The sequence below is a fragment of the Eremothecium gossypii genome, chromosome IV (assembly GCF_000091025.4).
Source record: "Eremothecium gossypii ATCC 10895 chromosome IV, complete sequence".
NCBI classification, from domain to species: Eukaryota; Fungi; Ascomycota; class Saccharomycetes; order Saccharomycetales; family Saccharomycetaceae; genus Eremothecium; species Eremothecium gossypii.
Window position 1 is genome coordinate 660,771 of NC_005785.6, and position 15,201 is coordinate 675,971.

A 15,201-nucleotide genomic window follows, 5' to 3' on the forward strand; every position below is an offset into this window, starting at 1 on the left:
GTTTCAAAGGGCCAAAACAGATCTACAGAACTACTTCGCCAATTTGGAGTTTAAGTATTCTATTTCCTCCTTAAGGCTAGCTTCTTCGACTGTCTTAACTAGTTCCTTAGTACATTTAGCAACGTCAAAAGCAACACCTGCTAGTCGCTGCTTGAAGTGTTTGTCAGCGAAATGGTCATCCCGCTCATCAGCGACAAGAATTCCGTCAGGACGCAAGTTGCATAAAACAGTAATACGCCGCCTACAGTCGACTAAACTTTGCACAACCCAGTTGCCGTGTTCTTTTAGTGCGGCATTGCGGCTTTGGTTCATGGAAACGCTGGTGGCACCAGCCATTTGACCAATCACTTGATTAATGGCATTCGATTCACGCCGCAGTACACCTGTCGTCGCTTTTGGTTGCTTTATACCGGTTAGCAACGATTGGATTGTGCTTATAACGTCGATTGTCTGGTGCTCTAAGTATAATAGCAATTCCGCTAATGTATTATCCGGGTTCTCAATATCAAAATCATCCACATTAAAGTCAATTTCTCCATCGTCATCGTAATCATCAGACTGGTCAGTGTAGGTGCTATTTGCAGAAGTTGGTGTTCCGTAGAAATCTATACGAGGAGTCTCTGGTTCATAAGTGGTTGTCTTACGCGGGAGTTCAGCTTCGCGGGATAATGGAGCATGGTTGTTGTTTGTTTTCAAAATCAATGGTGCAGCAGAGGGACGTGCATTGAGTTTCATAGAGTGGGAGGCGGTGCGGCTTATATTCGAGTCATTCTCGTATGTTTTGGCTGCGTTGCCATGTTTAATTGCTGGGCTATCCTTTGGTATAGTGGTGTTCCTTATATGTTCGTGCTGCTGATTGTCCCCTACCGCAGTTCTATCCTTTCCTATATTTGTAGTCTCACCAGAAGAAGTAGATTTTGGTAGTGGATGGTCATCTTTTGGTTCTTCTAAACTGGAAGGTTTACCAATTATGCGAGAATGCGATGACTTGTTATCTTTTTCTGCAGTACTGTCGTCCACAATATTTTCGGAATTCGTAACACCTTCAGAGTAAATAGGTGTGGTACTTATACCTGCAGGAGCTTTGCTAACAGAAACTTTACCTTCGAGATCTCCAACTGTGTTTAATCTAGTCGAAGGAAGCTTTTCCTGAGGAATAATTCCGCCATCATGTAGGAATACTCGAGATTCACCAGATTTGCTGAACTCACTCTCATTATTATCATCATATTGTGATACATGCCTCTTCATTGGAGTGACATGGTGCTCGGTTGGTATGGACAATGGCTCACGGCTTGCCGTTTGGGGGCTTCCAAAAGTGGTTTTCACCGGTGTGTGCTCCATCTGTGGATCTTGGTATGTAGATAGTTTAACTTCAACCTTGCGCTGGAAATCCGCAGAGTCGGCCATACTGTCTTTGGCGATATCATTAGTGTTAGAGGTGGTCCCCGGCAAGCTGTTTGCAGTCATAGCAGGCACATTTTCCATAGCCACATTCGATGGAGTAAAATCAGGGCTGGCGATGGTTGTGGACGGAGGATTAAAATCATGTTCTCTGTCAGTTGAAACACGCACAGTAGGAAGATCCTCGCAAACCTCATGAGTAGTTGAACCCCCAGTAGATTTCAGCTCACCGCGGACGTGGAAACCTCCATTGTACTTGAGCTCATCAAGGAGATTCGGCTTTTGCGTACCACGATCAGTAGACGTCACTTCGCCACGAGGGGGCGAGCATCCGCTAGACTTCTCCTCATCGTGAGCAGTAGACTTCAACTCACTAGGTGCAGTCAACTTCACCTCACGATGAGCATCCGAGCCTTCGGTCGACTTCACTTCATCACAATCAGGCAAGTCCCCAGTAGATATTACCGCGTCATGGGCAGTCGACTTGATCTCACCATGAGCGGGCGAGACTCCTGTAGATATTAGCTCGTTGCGAGAAGTAGGCTTCGCCTCACCACAAGCAGGCGAGCTTCTAGCAGAAACAGCAGCATGACGAGGGGTAGACTTCGCCTCAACACGGGTAGTCGACTTCACCTCACCACGAACAGTAGACGTGAGCCTGCCAGGAGCAGGCGACCCTCCTATAGACACTAGCTCGCTGCGGGGAGTAGACTTGGCCTCACCACGAGCAGGCGAGCTTCTAGCAGAAACAGCAGCATGACGAGGAGTAGATGTAAGCTTGCCAGGAGCAGGTGACCCTCCTGTAGACATTAGCTCGCTGCGGGGAGTAGACTTCGCCTCACCACTAGCAGGCGAGCTTCTAGTAGAAACTGCATTATCACGAGCAGTAGACTTCAGCTCACCACGCGCGGGCGAACTTCCAATGGAAACCATCTCAACTTGAGAGGCTGAACCTTCAGTAGACTTCATCTCATCACGGACAATCGACTTCGCCGCACCAATAGCAGGTAAATCTTCGGTGAATTTCACTTCGTTCCGGGCAGACAAAGATCCAGTAAACTTCAGCTCATCGTGAGCAACCGACGTCACCCCACCACGCGCAGGCGATACTCCGGTGGAAATCACCTGAGTATATGCAGTAGTCTTCGAACCATCGTGAGCAACCGACTCCACCTCACCACGCGCAGGTGAAAGTCCGGTGGATATCACCTGAGTACGTGCAGGCGAACTGCCTGCGGAAATCACATCACTATCAGCAGGTGAAACTCCAGTGGAAATCGCCTGAGTACGTGCAGTAGGCCTCGACTCATTGTGGGCGACCGATGTCACCTCACCCCGCGCAGGCGAACTGCCTGCTGAAATCGCATCACCACGCGCAGGCGAGACTCCAGTGGAAATCACCTGAGTACGTGCAGGCGAACTGCCTGCGGAAATCGCATCACCACGCGCAGGCGAGACTCCGGTGGATATCAGCTGAGTGCGTGCAGTAGGCCTCGACTCATTGTGGGCGACCGATGTCACCTCACCCCGCGCAGGCGAGCTTCCAGTGGAAATCACATCACCACGCGCAGGCGAACTGCCTGTGGAAATCACCTGAGTACGTGCAGTAGGCCTCGACCCATCGTGGGCAACTGACTTCACCTCACCACGCGCAGGCGAACTGCCTGTGGAAATCACATCACTATCAGCAGGTGAAACTCCAGTGGAAATCGCCTGAGTACGTGCAGTAGGCCTCGACTCATTGTGGGTGACCGATGTCACCTCACCCCGCGCAGGCGAAACTCCAGTGGAAATCACCTGAGTACGTGCAGGCGAACTGCCTGTGGAAATCACATCACCACGCGCAGGCGAAACTCCGGTGGATATCACCTGAGTACGTGCAGTAGGCCTCGACTCATGGGCAACTGACTTCACCTCACCCCGCGCAGGCGAACTGCCTGCTGAAATCGCATCACCACGCGCAGGCGAAACTCCGGTGGATATCACCTGAGTACGTGCAGTAGGCCTCGACCCATCGTGGGCAACTGACTTCACCTCACCAAGCGCAGGCGAGACTCCGGTGGATATCAGCTGAGTGGGTGCAGCAGTCTTGGACTCATCATGGACAGCATCACCACGCGCAGGCGAGCTTCCAGTGGAAATCATCTCACCAAGGGCGGGTGAGGTTCCAGTGGAAATTACCTCATCATGATCAGGCAAACTACCAGTAGAAATCACATCAATATTGGCGGGTGAAACTCTAGCGGAAATCACCTCACCACGAGCAGTCGACTTCACCGGATCACAAGCAGGCAAATCTTCGGTAGAGTGTACCTCAGCACGTGCAGGTGAAGTTCCAGTGGAAATCGCCTCATGACGAACAGGAGACTTCAACTCACCATTGGAAGTCAGCTTTACCTGAGCACTCGCAGTCGAATCTTCGGTAGCGTTCACCTCATTGCGGACAGGTGAAGTGCCAGTGGAAATTACAACTTCTCGAGCAGGCGAACTGTCAGTAGAAATCGCCTCAGTACGAGCAGTCGACTTCAGCTCACCAAGGGGAGCCGAGTTTAGCTCACCATGAATAGTCGACTTCAACTCGCCACGAGCAGGCGAGCCTTCAGAGTGTTTCAGCTTATCAAAAGCATATGAACCTTCAGTAGCATTCGCCTCATCATGAACAGTGGAACCTTCAGTAAAGTTGTTCACCTGATCATGAGCAATAGACTGCACTTCACCATGAGCAGTAGGCTTGAAATCACCAAGGGTAGTCAAGCCTCCAGGAGAAATAACCTCACTACGAGCAGGCAAACCTCTGGTAAAGTCCAGCTTGCCATGATCAGTAGATATCTCATGACTTTCTATGCTGTACCTTTTTCTCGTCTGACTTTCTTCAATAAATGTCTCAAAGGCAGACGGGATTTCGCCTGCTTCCGTTCGTGTATTCAATGGTGTATGTGCCAGGTTATTTGTCAATGACCCGGTATCACGTGTCTGAGCGTCCTGCAGTACCTCCAGGGTTAAATCGGAAGATGCATGCGTGTTATCATTCTGCTCTTCAAAGGTAAGATGCAATTCTTTCCTAATAGGTATGTTTTGCTTGTCAGACTGCAGGGAACTACCGGAAATAGATTTACTAAATTCGACAGCACGGCGATCATCTGCACTCTCATTCTTTAGAGCAATCCGGTAATCTTTTTCTTTTACGGAACCCTCTTTTTTACTACTCATAACTGAAGAATAATGAGCGTCAGCTTCAAACTTTTTAAACTGAGGACCCTCTGAAGGCTTCATTGCTGCGTGGTCCTGGTTACGGGGTTGGGCATACACTGTGGGAGTACTGTGCAAAGAGGACATTGCAAATGAAGAAGGTGTGCTATGAGCATTGTCCCCATGCAATGTATCTGCCATATTAATAGCATCTTTCGACAGTGTTTCACCGTCGATATTGTCGCTATGCATAGAACTAGAAAAGCTAGACCTCTTGTTCCTAGTCTCTTCAGTGATACTGCGCATAACGTTAATGACCGGTGAATGATGAGGTACATTAGGTGTTGTGTTTAGATCAATAGAATTCGAATGTGTTTTATTGGCTGTGGAAATATCTGAAGATGATGCCGGACTATGCTGTTTCTCGGTTAATTTAACCGCTCCCGGCGAGGCGCTGAGTACTGTAGCTCGATTAACCATTGGGGTGGTGGTCACGCTTCCAGGCGAGCTGAGAACAGAACTGTTTCTCTTAATCACACGAGTGGCAGCTGAGTTCCCATTATTTTCGGGAAGTTGGCTAACGTTATAAGGCCGTCTGTGTGACTCTGTTATTGTACCAGTTGGATACTCGTCGAAATCTGTGGAGCTAGAGGAAGGTGGTCTTGGAGAAATATCAAGTCCTCCATGAACTGTCACAGGGGCAGAGTCATATTCGCTTGAAGTTGGAAGTGGGCCTGTGCTGGTAGTTTGTGTTCTCTGAAAGTCAGTGTCATCAAGTTCAGAGCCTGCTGATATGGTTTTCTGTTGTATATGGGGAAAGCCTGACTTCACTGCAGAAAACATCCCGGTATCTTTAGTTATATTATCTGTTGTTTCCGACTGATACACGCTAGAAGCGTTGTGCCGTATATGCGAATGTGTTTCAGATTTGGGTGGTGAAGTCCGAGATTGTAGGTTAATTACACGCTTCTGAGCATCCGGTGATGCTTGAGCAGCTACACCAAAAACTAGTGCCTTAGTTGATATTTGATCCGGAACTGGTGATAACCCGCTCTTGCCAAAAGTTTGGGATTTTGGCGTTTGTTCTCTGCTAGTTAATGCAGCCGGCGTACTATGAATACCAGTATAATTGGACGAACCTCCACTTGACATAATGCCCCGTTCATTCTCACTCGACTCAGACATCCTTGCATCATCAATGACCGGTTGTATAGCGGTGGCGTGTGGCCTTTTCGTAGAGCCCAATCTTACCCTTCTAACAGATGCTCCAGATGAAGACACTGCTGAAAATGGGGGTTTAGAATTACTTGTGGCATCTACACCAAGTGGTGTCACGGAAAATGCGGAGTTCAATAGGAAGCCCTCACCTCTCATAGGTGAAAAGACTTCTGGGTTAGCTGAATAAGGTTCCTCTGTGCTTACCGTCGAATCTGAAGTTGGGCTGGAAACTGCATTGTGCAACTGCCGAGTGTTACCAATTTGTAAAGGCATTGTATCCTGCTGCTCATCGATAGGTGAATCTAATTGAAGAGGCCTTTTGGAAATAGTACCTGTATTTGAGCCAGGTAATCTGACCTTTTGCGGTGTTAAAGGGCTGGCTTGTTTGACGCTGCTGCTGGCGGAACTACTAAATTCAGACCGAGCAGGATGATCGATATGTTCCTCAGTGATTTCTATTGATTGGTCCATGTGCTGGTCCTTCTTCTGGTAAGCGAAATTGGAAACCATATCAGGAGCATATGTCGTTGGTTTTATGTGATAACTGTTGGTCGTGAATCCCTTGTCATATACCACAGTATTTGGAAAATTGGTTTCCAAAGGCGTCACTGACATAGCTTCAGCCATTGTCTGAGGAGTTCCATTAAACCCTGATGAAGTCTCAAAATTAAAAGGCGAGCCTCCTAGAGTATCCACTATAGGCGTGTCTCCTGGTTTCAAGTTATTATCCGCGACAGAAGTTTGTTGCATCTTGGCTAGATTTTGGGCTGACACCAATGATCCTGGAGAAGCAGCCCGATTCCTTCTCATACTGTTTTTTAATGCTTGGTAAGTTGAATCATCATCACTTACCATAGTATTAGCGCTACCATCGTCCGAGCTGTTGTCATCATAAGAATCTTCAGTAAACCCATTGAACACTCGACGCTCGGGCGTGACTGTAGCAATAACGTGAGAAGGTGAGTAACTGTGAACCCCCGAAGGTGTTTGCATATGTCTATTAACACTAGAAATAGGACTAGTTGGAGTACTAGCGCTCTTCTTAGAGCTAGCAGGCGTAGAATTAGATCTGGCAGATTCTGTTGATTCAATAGAATAATGCTTTGAACTCACCTCTGATAGATCGGAGCTCATTTTCATAAGTTTCCCTAAATTCCGGCTCTGCTTGCCCGTATCCAAGGAGGACAAGCCGATATCATCTTTCTCAGAGTGGCTTAGAGACGCAGCATCTCCTTGTTTCGATATAGGCTCCAATAATTCAACACCTGGAGACTTACTTGGCGAGATTCCATCATTCCCCGAATTAAGCTCCTTTGGTTGAATAGTTGACGTATGCGGAAGCACCTTCGGGGAAACCCCTTTTGGGGTAACATTCAGATCGCTTTTGTCAGAGTCTGTTAGGGATCTAGGACTGGAAAAGGCAGACGAAGCCACTGGAATTGAAGACAAGGCCTGTTTCCCTGAGGCCTGTAATGAGCGCGTTGCAACTTCACCAGAGTCTGGTAGCATCTCCTGATGAGAGTCATTGTTCATAGTTAAATTTGCAGCAAGGCCGTCTATTTCAGCCTTCTGTTGGGGTGAACCGAAGTTAATAGGCTCAAGGGTTAAGTTACTGCGAGTTCTGGAGTCACTGTTCCCCGGTTTTATGGTTGGAGATTCCTTGTTGTCCTCCGGGGCAGTGACAAAGGAATCACTTGATTGTTGATAGCCTTTGCCGAGGCTAAGAAAAGAGGTTGGTTTAGTTTTACCAATATTGGAGGGTAAAGCTGATCCACCTGGGTTCTGCCCCGCGACTGTATCAAATGGTTTATTCTTCATAAGTCTCTGTGTGTTACCATCCGAGGCATCAGTTGGGTTCCCAGGGTTTGTGTGTATAGTATTAGTATCCGATAGTTCCCGTTCCGGTGAAACACTGTTTCCCATATTTGAGCTAACCGAACCACGACGGCTAGGAACTGCCGAAGAGCTATCAGTCGGGATAGAAAGGTTTAGCTTATTTCGATTTCTATTCGCCTCTTTCTTCTCACTAGTAATAATCGAACTGATCAATGATGTACCTGACGGCCTCCTTGGCATTAGAGGTTTTTCCTTGGGAGGAGTAAATAACGCGCTATTGACCTTTTGCGTAATCCTGAGAGGTTTAACCGTGGACATATCATCGTTACTGTCAAAATTACTTGCTGCGTGGGAAGTATTAGACATATCCAAGCCATCGTTCGATGCATTGCTTTGGCTGATTTCATCATGCGCTACCTTTGTTAGCGGCGTAATAGGAAGTTCATCATAAGAGCCCTGCTTGATTCCAGCGACTGCTACCAATTTGCACACTGCAAATGATATATTGGTCAAGGCGCTTTCCGCAGTAAATACGGGTAATATGGTTGGGTATGCAGCGTAGTAACGTATAGTAGTAATTGCATGGGAAGTAGCAGCCTTCAGAAGAAGAGTAGCTTGCTGGTAGTCTGATGGAGATACTAAGTTCAGCATATGCTCCACTACTTCTGAAACTTGGGCAATATCTTCAAATAGAACGTTTCCAGTTTGCTCGCCCTGGTTCAAGTGTTTAAACACAAGCTCCAATTTAGAATTGAATGATTTGATCAATGGCAATGGGATGGACCCTTCTGGGGAAATGAATTTTGATATGCTTTCAATCGCAACATTAGTGCTCTTCGAGCTAGATGGAATAAAGATGTTCAGAGGAGAGGCAGTTATGTTGGAGATCCGTTTTAGCTTTAGAGTTAACTCAGCATTGGATTGCTTTAATGTTTCATTCTCAATCGATAGGTCATTCAATTGATTGGTCAATACAGACATTTGTTTTTGGAAATTATCATCCACAGATCTGCTAGCGATAATATCTTGCTGCTTGCTTAACTTCGCAGCTAATTCAGCTTTTGACAGTTTCAGTGTCTGGTTTTGAGTTATCAGCTCTTCCAATTGAGAATTCAAGGCGCTCAATTTTTCCTTAAAGCTATCGCCCATGGAACGACCAACTGTGGCGTCCTGATCTGCCAACTGCGTTGTTAATGTAAGGTTTTTCTGCGTTAGTGCTTCATTCTCAAACGTTAGTTCATTTACTTGGTTTGTGAGTGCGGATATCTGTTGCTGTAGCACTACACCAGCATCAGCCTTCTCTCGAAGTTTCACAACCTCTTCAGATAAGTCTGTTACGGTCTTTTCCGACTCTTCCAACTTAGTATGTAGGTCTAAAACCTGTTCAGTCAAAATTTCTTTCTCGCTTAGTAGCTGCGTTACTTGGCCCGCGAGTTCGTCACTTTTCTGCTCTAGGGATTTATTTTCTTCAGTGATCTGCATGAGCTTGGCTTCTAGCTTATTACCCTCCTCGAGAAGCAGTACAATGTCTCTGTCTTTGTCCCTTCCTAAGACTGCCGACAGTGCCTGGCGAGATGCAGAGCTTGTCCGCTGATGTAGGGGAGAGGTGGGAGATATACTCGTAGTATCCATCAAAGCAACAGACTTGTGGCTAGGCGTAGATGCTATGCTCAACGACTTCGGAGAGGGATGCTTCGGCGATGCTGACTTAGATCCATGCTTGGGTGAAGAGTGCTTGGATGCAAGCTTTGGTGATGCTTGTTTCAACAATGCAGATTTAGGAGATGAATGTCTCGCCGAATAACTGCCTGGAGAACCGTGCTTCGGTGATACAACAGTGCCATCCTCTGTTGATATCATCACTTTCGACATATGTTTGAGCCTTGAGACCCGTTTGGTGGCAGCAGCAACCTCCTCCTCGTCTGAAGACCAGTCTATAGATGCTGTCTTCGGGATAACCTGTGAGGTCTGCACAGAAGTGTTGGGGGCAACAAGCATCGGTACCTGACCGCTTGCAGAAGAGCTCTTATCACTCTTTCGGCTATCAGCTGCGGTATCCTGGCCGCGCAAGCTAGCGCTTGGTGACTGCGCCTTAGATGGCGACGCCTCCGAGCCTGAGTGCGGCACTGACTGCCTTGTGTGATGCGGAGAGCCTCGCGTGGCATTAGAGCCATGTTCCGGCTTCCTGAGGTGGTATCCGCGCCTCTGTATCTCGTAGAGAATATCGTCGACCAAGTCATTGAAGCGTGTCTGCGACAAGTTAGCCAACTTCTGCCGCGCTTGGTTCCGCTTCACGTGGAAGTGGTCCTTCGGCAATAGATGGTCCGGCTGTTCCTGCGTCTCATCTATCCGCCGCTGAAGTTCGTCGTGTACGTCCGTGCTCAGTTCGAAGAACTGCGCGGGCGAAAGCTTCAGCAACTTCGCCCTGGCCTTCTGTGCGCGAGTGGATGTCGAGCGGTCCTGCGAGTTGCCGGTCACATCGCAGAACTGTCTTAGGGCCACGTAGTACCCATATACCTGACCGGCCTGTCCTCCACGTAGCTCCTGATTCTCCTCGCCCATCCGGATTACCACTTATGCTCGCGACAAAGCCAACACTCGATTACAAGTTCTACACTTCTTGCAAGTGTACTCAAATACGCCAGGATTAACGAGCTCTATCGAATTGGGACTGCTCTATGTTGCCCGTGCGTGCTCTTGCTTTGTATACAACGCAAAATTGTTCTAACTAGGAAAGGGAACAAACACGCTCTGCTCCACATACGCCGGACGCGCAACCTGAAAAATTTGACCATCCCGATATGGTCCGCCCGGCGCCTGGCAGTCGTGTCCTACGGATAAACCCCACAAAGCGACATGACGCTGGCAGGACCACGCAATGCCGTTCAGCTTCCAGAGAGCCCGACGAAGGGTGTGGGTTTCTTTGACCGGCGCCACAAAAGATGCCACCCTATCAGGAACGCATCTCAGTTCGAATGCGAATATATGGGGTCCGATACCCTCGTTTTCGCATGTATGGATGTATCTATTTATCCGAACGCGGGGTCTGTAATGCCTGCGCCGAGGTCTAAGCTCGAGCCGAAGCCCGCAGTCACGTGGTTCGGATCTAGCTCAATACATCATGGCCGCCCTGGTCACGTGGTCTGAACACAGGAACATGTCCTTCCTTACCAACCGCGTAATCTTAGAGCTTCTATGGCCAAGTTGGTAAGGCGCCACACTAGTAATGTGGAGATCATCAGTTCGAATCTGGTTGGAAGCATCTTTTTTGGATGTATGGATGTGCCTGGCATCAAACGTCGGCAAGGCGCTTCTGGTGCCGCACAGGCTCCTGCTGCATTAGGAAGTAATCGGAAAGTGTTTGAAGGCTTAGTTTCCAACGCCCTGCCGATGGCATTGCGTATATATAATAGCAAAGCCCGGGCAAGTCCGCTTTCTTCACTTGAGGCACCGTGTACGTAGGCCGCGTTAAAAGGATGAGATTGGGCGCGAATCTTGCTGCAGTGACATTGGCCCTCGCCGTCGCCAATGCGGCATCCGACAGCTCGTCGAGCTCTATGGCGCCCATCGAGGTGCGCGGAAATGCCTTCTTCAAGAAGGGCAGCGACAAACGGTTCTATATCCGTGGTGTGGACTACCAGCCTGGCGGAACGGGCGAATTGGTGGACCCATTGGCCGACACCGAGATCTGCAAGCGTGATGTGGAGAACTTCAAGGAACTCGGACTGAACGCCATCCGCGTTTACACCGTGGACAACACGAAGGACCATGACGAGTGTATGAAAATGCTTGCTGACGCAGGCATCTATCTCATCCTGGACGTCAACACGCCTAAGGCGTCCATTTCGCGGTTTAACACCGAATGCTCGTACAATGCGAACTACCTGCAGCACGTATTCGCCACCGTCGATGCGTTCCAGAAGTATGACAACCTACTGGGGTTCTTCGCCGGAAATGAGGTGATCAACGACAAAGACACCACCGAGACCGCGCCATATGTCAAGGCAGTTGTCCGCGACATGAAGAAGTACATGAAGGCCAAGAAGTACAGAAAGATCCCAGTTGGCTATAGTGCAGCTGACGTTGCCGAGAACCGTGTGTTGGCCGCACAATACTTCAACTGTGGTGACGATGAAGATGCCCGTATCGACATGCTTGGTGTCAATGACTACTCTTGGTGTGGTTCGAAGACCTTCCGGACATCTGGGTACTCAGAGAAGATGAACTTGTACGAGGGCTACTCAGTTCCAATCTTCCTCTCAGAGTACGGGTGTAACACGATGCCCGGTGCTAGAGAATTCGGTGAGGTGAGTTCCATCTTCTCTGAGAAGATGTCTTCCCTATTCTCCGGTGGGCTCGCCTTCGAGTACAGTATGGAGGGGAACAACTTTGGACTGGTTGAAATTAAGGGCGGCAAAGTGAAGAAGCTAGAAGACTTCGAGAATTTGAAGAAGCAGTACGCGGAAGCCAAGGACCCAGAGGGTGATGCAGGTTACTCTAAGGACGGCAAGCCTGCTTCTTGTCCACCTTATGATAAGGGTACGTGGGATGCCGACACAAAGCTTCCAGAGATGCCCAAGGATGCTGAGGCTTTCTTCAAGGGAAAAACGCCTAAGCCAAACTCTCTGGACCTGGAGACCCAGTCCAACTGTGGGGGCTTGAAGGACAGTGGCGATTCATCAGCCAAAGGAGGATCTTCGTCCTCGGCTTCCTCGGCTTCGTCCGGCGCTACGGCGACGGCAAAGGCGGAATCAAGCAGTAGCGCTGCTCCTGAGTCCTCGTCCAGTGCCGCCGGTGCTTATAATGCCGCGCGTGTCCCACTGGCTTTCTACTGGGTGCTCGGAGCAGCGTCCTACCTAATTTGATGCTACACCATGCGTGTCCACCAATCAAAATAGTAACGTTATGTATCTAAAATTAGTTGACCAACCTGTAGACGACAGCTGCTGGGCGCGGGGAACAACCGACTCCGTGTCGTGCGGCGCACTGTGTCATTATATGAAGGCACCACGCTGCAACTGGCCTCGCTGTTCAAAAATGCCAATATTATACTGTGTATCTTTGTGACAGCACCACATAACTGCTCGAAAGGAGCGAGCAGTAGCCTTAAAGCCGGAATCCTCGTGTAGCTTGTCACACGGTGAAACACCATTTGCTTACGTGCGGCTCTCTGCCCCGACGCCAATTTTCCGCCCGGCCCAGATGTTGCTCCGCGCCGACGTCGCGCACCATTGTGCAACTGATGGCACCAGGCGGACTGCGTTTCATGTTCGCACTCCTCTCTGGCAATTGCAGACACCCGCACGAGCGGACGGGGCGCGACCCTCGAATTTTTGGCGTTCTGATTATCTTATCCATTAGTGGCAGTGGGCGCACTGCGAGCTTGTCTCTGATATGCAGCTCTTCAATCGCGCTGACGCGCGGCAATATACCGCGAGCTTCCGATCCCCTTACTGTCTATCCCTCGTTCATGAGTCGCCGAGACCTTGTAGTGTTTTCTAGCTAGCCATTTATCCATCAGTAGCGCGTGTGAGTAGTCAGTAGCACAATTTGAAGTTCGCGTTCCTCGGCGTGGCACTCTCCTACCCAGCCAATATGCTGAATCTGTCCATAACCGAGTTGACACGGGGTTTCGTGGTTCACGGGTGTGACAAACTATTACGATAAGATTCTTGTTGCTTTTCCGCATTTCGGTATGCAACGAAAAGATATCTGCTTAAGTCCTCACCAAATGGCCACTGCTAACTAACACCCCAGTGCTTGATTAGCTACACATACTTTTACGGTATATTATAGGGAACTATTCAGAGGTCTGATAACCTGGCTCCCTCAATACGTTGTTCTTCACCTTTGCTGTTAAAGGAGCTTGTGTGGTCTGAGTTTCATACCCGGCATACATGTCCTATTAGCCATATAGAAGGAAAATACCACGTCCACGGATCCACCGATCATTCTTTCAAGAAAGGGATTAATAGTTATCCGCGGTAGCTCGGAGCTCGGAGAATACAGCACTTATAGTGTGTGCTTTGATACATTACAGAAAAAGTTTAAGATGAGGCTGGGAGTCATGACCCGCCGTAATATGAGCATGCATGATCAAATACTCTGGTGGGTATCGCTGGCTCTTTCGACTTTTGTGGTGCTGGGAACGGATTTGTCTAGCAATGAGCACTTCGGGGAGTGGATAAATTTGAAGGATGCCGGCGAGATGGGATGCTTTGCCCAACTGCCATCAAGCTTCACCAAGAAAAAGCTGGATGGGCAGACCTCGTATACCTGCTTCTTGGAGTGTAGGGAGGTCGGTACGCGCTACATGGCGCTCTTCAACAGGGACTACTGCCTATGTGGAAATTCGCGTCCGGATGGCGCGAAGTCTGAGTCGTGCAATTTAGGGTGTAAGCAGTATCCAGGCGAGAACTGTGGAGGTCCGAACGCATACTTCGTGTATAATATTGCCCCCGATAAAAATGGAGAGAGCTCTTCGGCCTTGGCCTCGTCCTCCACGCAGGGTGCTGCCAGTAGTTCTACTACAGATCCAGCCGGAGCAGGGGGTAAAAATCCTACAACAACTAACGGTGAACGGCCGGATGCGACACCCACCACTAAGGCCGAAGGCGCAACAACCCCGACGGTCGCGCCCTCTGCCGCAGTTACCACCACGCCTGCCGCCGCAGGTGGCAATACCCTCACCACCGAAGTGATTGCGACTACACTTCGGGTCACCAACTCGGCCGGCGTGTACCAAACAACTGTCACAGCCGTCGCATCGAGCACCCCATCCTCGGACAGCGCACCGGAGCCGGAGCACAAGAAAAAAGGGCCTCCCACTAGCACCCTGGTGGGTGCGATCGTCGGCTCTCTCGTGGGCTTACTTTTCCTGATATTTTTGCTCATATATTTCCTGCGTCGCATGTATGCTCGCCGCGAGCAGGAACGGATGGAAAAGGAATACCAGGAGGCCATCAAGCCTGTCGACTACGAGGAGGCTATGTATATGACCCCCACGCTTCCGGAGGGAAAGGAGCTGGAGCGTTCCGAAACCACGAAACTCAACCCGTTCGACGATACACGCAGAATAAGCACCGGCTCACTCATCGACAGCTCGCCGGTCACAGCCAACCACATTTTAACTGTGGTCAACCCAGACCAGTGAAAAGCTGGCCCCTTCTCCTATCTCTTTCTACAATTTAAGCCGAGAGCCGTCTCCTTCCCAGGATAGTATCCATGTTAAACGGCTTCTCTTAACGCCCCACCATTAATTTGGCATGTACAATACCCTGTAATATTTCCGATCATTACTAATCTCACTACTGGTTACGTCCATTCTCGGATTGCAACGAAGATTGCCGCGTCGTGGATTCGTTGCGCTGTTTACCCACCGAGTGAAAAACGGCTCTGCCTGTATGCTTAACTATATACTATACTGCTTATGTTATATATCGGGCAAGCAAAATTGCCCTTGCTTAGGGCCCAAGCAAGATTGTTTTATGAGCCCATTTTACTGGCTTGAGCTGCTCCTTACACTGCGCCCGGCCGCCTACGCGCGGGCTGTCT

General features: G+C 49.3%; 3 protein-coding genes and 1 non-coding gene across 4 annotated transcripts; 3 read left to right on the plus strand and 1 right to left on the minus strand.

Annotated features, from left to right (window-relative positions):
• Nucleotides 1–30: 30 nt before the first annotated feature.
• On the minus strand, nucleotides 31–10,209 carry AGOS_ADL022C (ADL022Cp; the record flags this gene model as incomplete). The annotated part of the gene is made up of 1 exon (NM_209428.2): nucleotides 31–10,209. The coding sequence occupies one exon, from the start codon at nucleotides 10,207–10,209 to the stop codon at nucleotides 31–33; it is 10,179 nt and encodes a 3,392-aa protein (NP_984075.2).
• A 627-nt stretch (nucleotides 10,210–10,836) lies between these two features.
• AGOS_t0070 lies at nucleotides 10,837–10,909 on the plus strand. Its single transcript has one exon. It is a non-coding gene; the product is annotated as a tRNA-Thr (tRNA).
• Nucleotides 10,910–11,123: 214 nt separating this feature from the next.
• On the plus strand, nucleotides 11,124–12,512 carry GAS5 (1,3-beta-glucanosyltransferase; the record flags this gene model as incomplete). Its single annotated transcript, NM_209429.2, has 1 exon — nucleotides 11,124–12,512. The coding sequence occupies one exon, from the start codon at nucleotides 11,124–11,126 to the stop codon at nucleotides 12,510–12,512; it is 1,389 nt and encodes a 462-aa protein (NP_984076.2).
• Nucleotides 12,513–13,699: 1,187 nt separating this feature from the next.
• On the plus strand, nucleotides 13,700–14,800 carry AGOS_ADL020W (ADL020Wp; the record flags this gene model as incomplete). Its single annotated transcript, NM_209430.2, has 1 exon — nucleotides 13,700–14,800. The coding sequence occupies one exon, from the start codon at nucleotides 13,700–13,702 to the stop codon at nucleotides 14,798–14,800; it is 1,101 nt and encodes a 366-aa protein (NP_984077.2).
• Nucleotides 14,801–15,201: the final 401 nt, after the last annotated feature.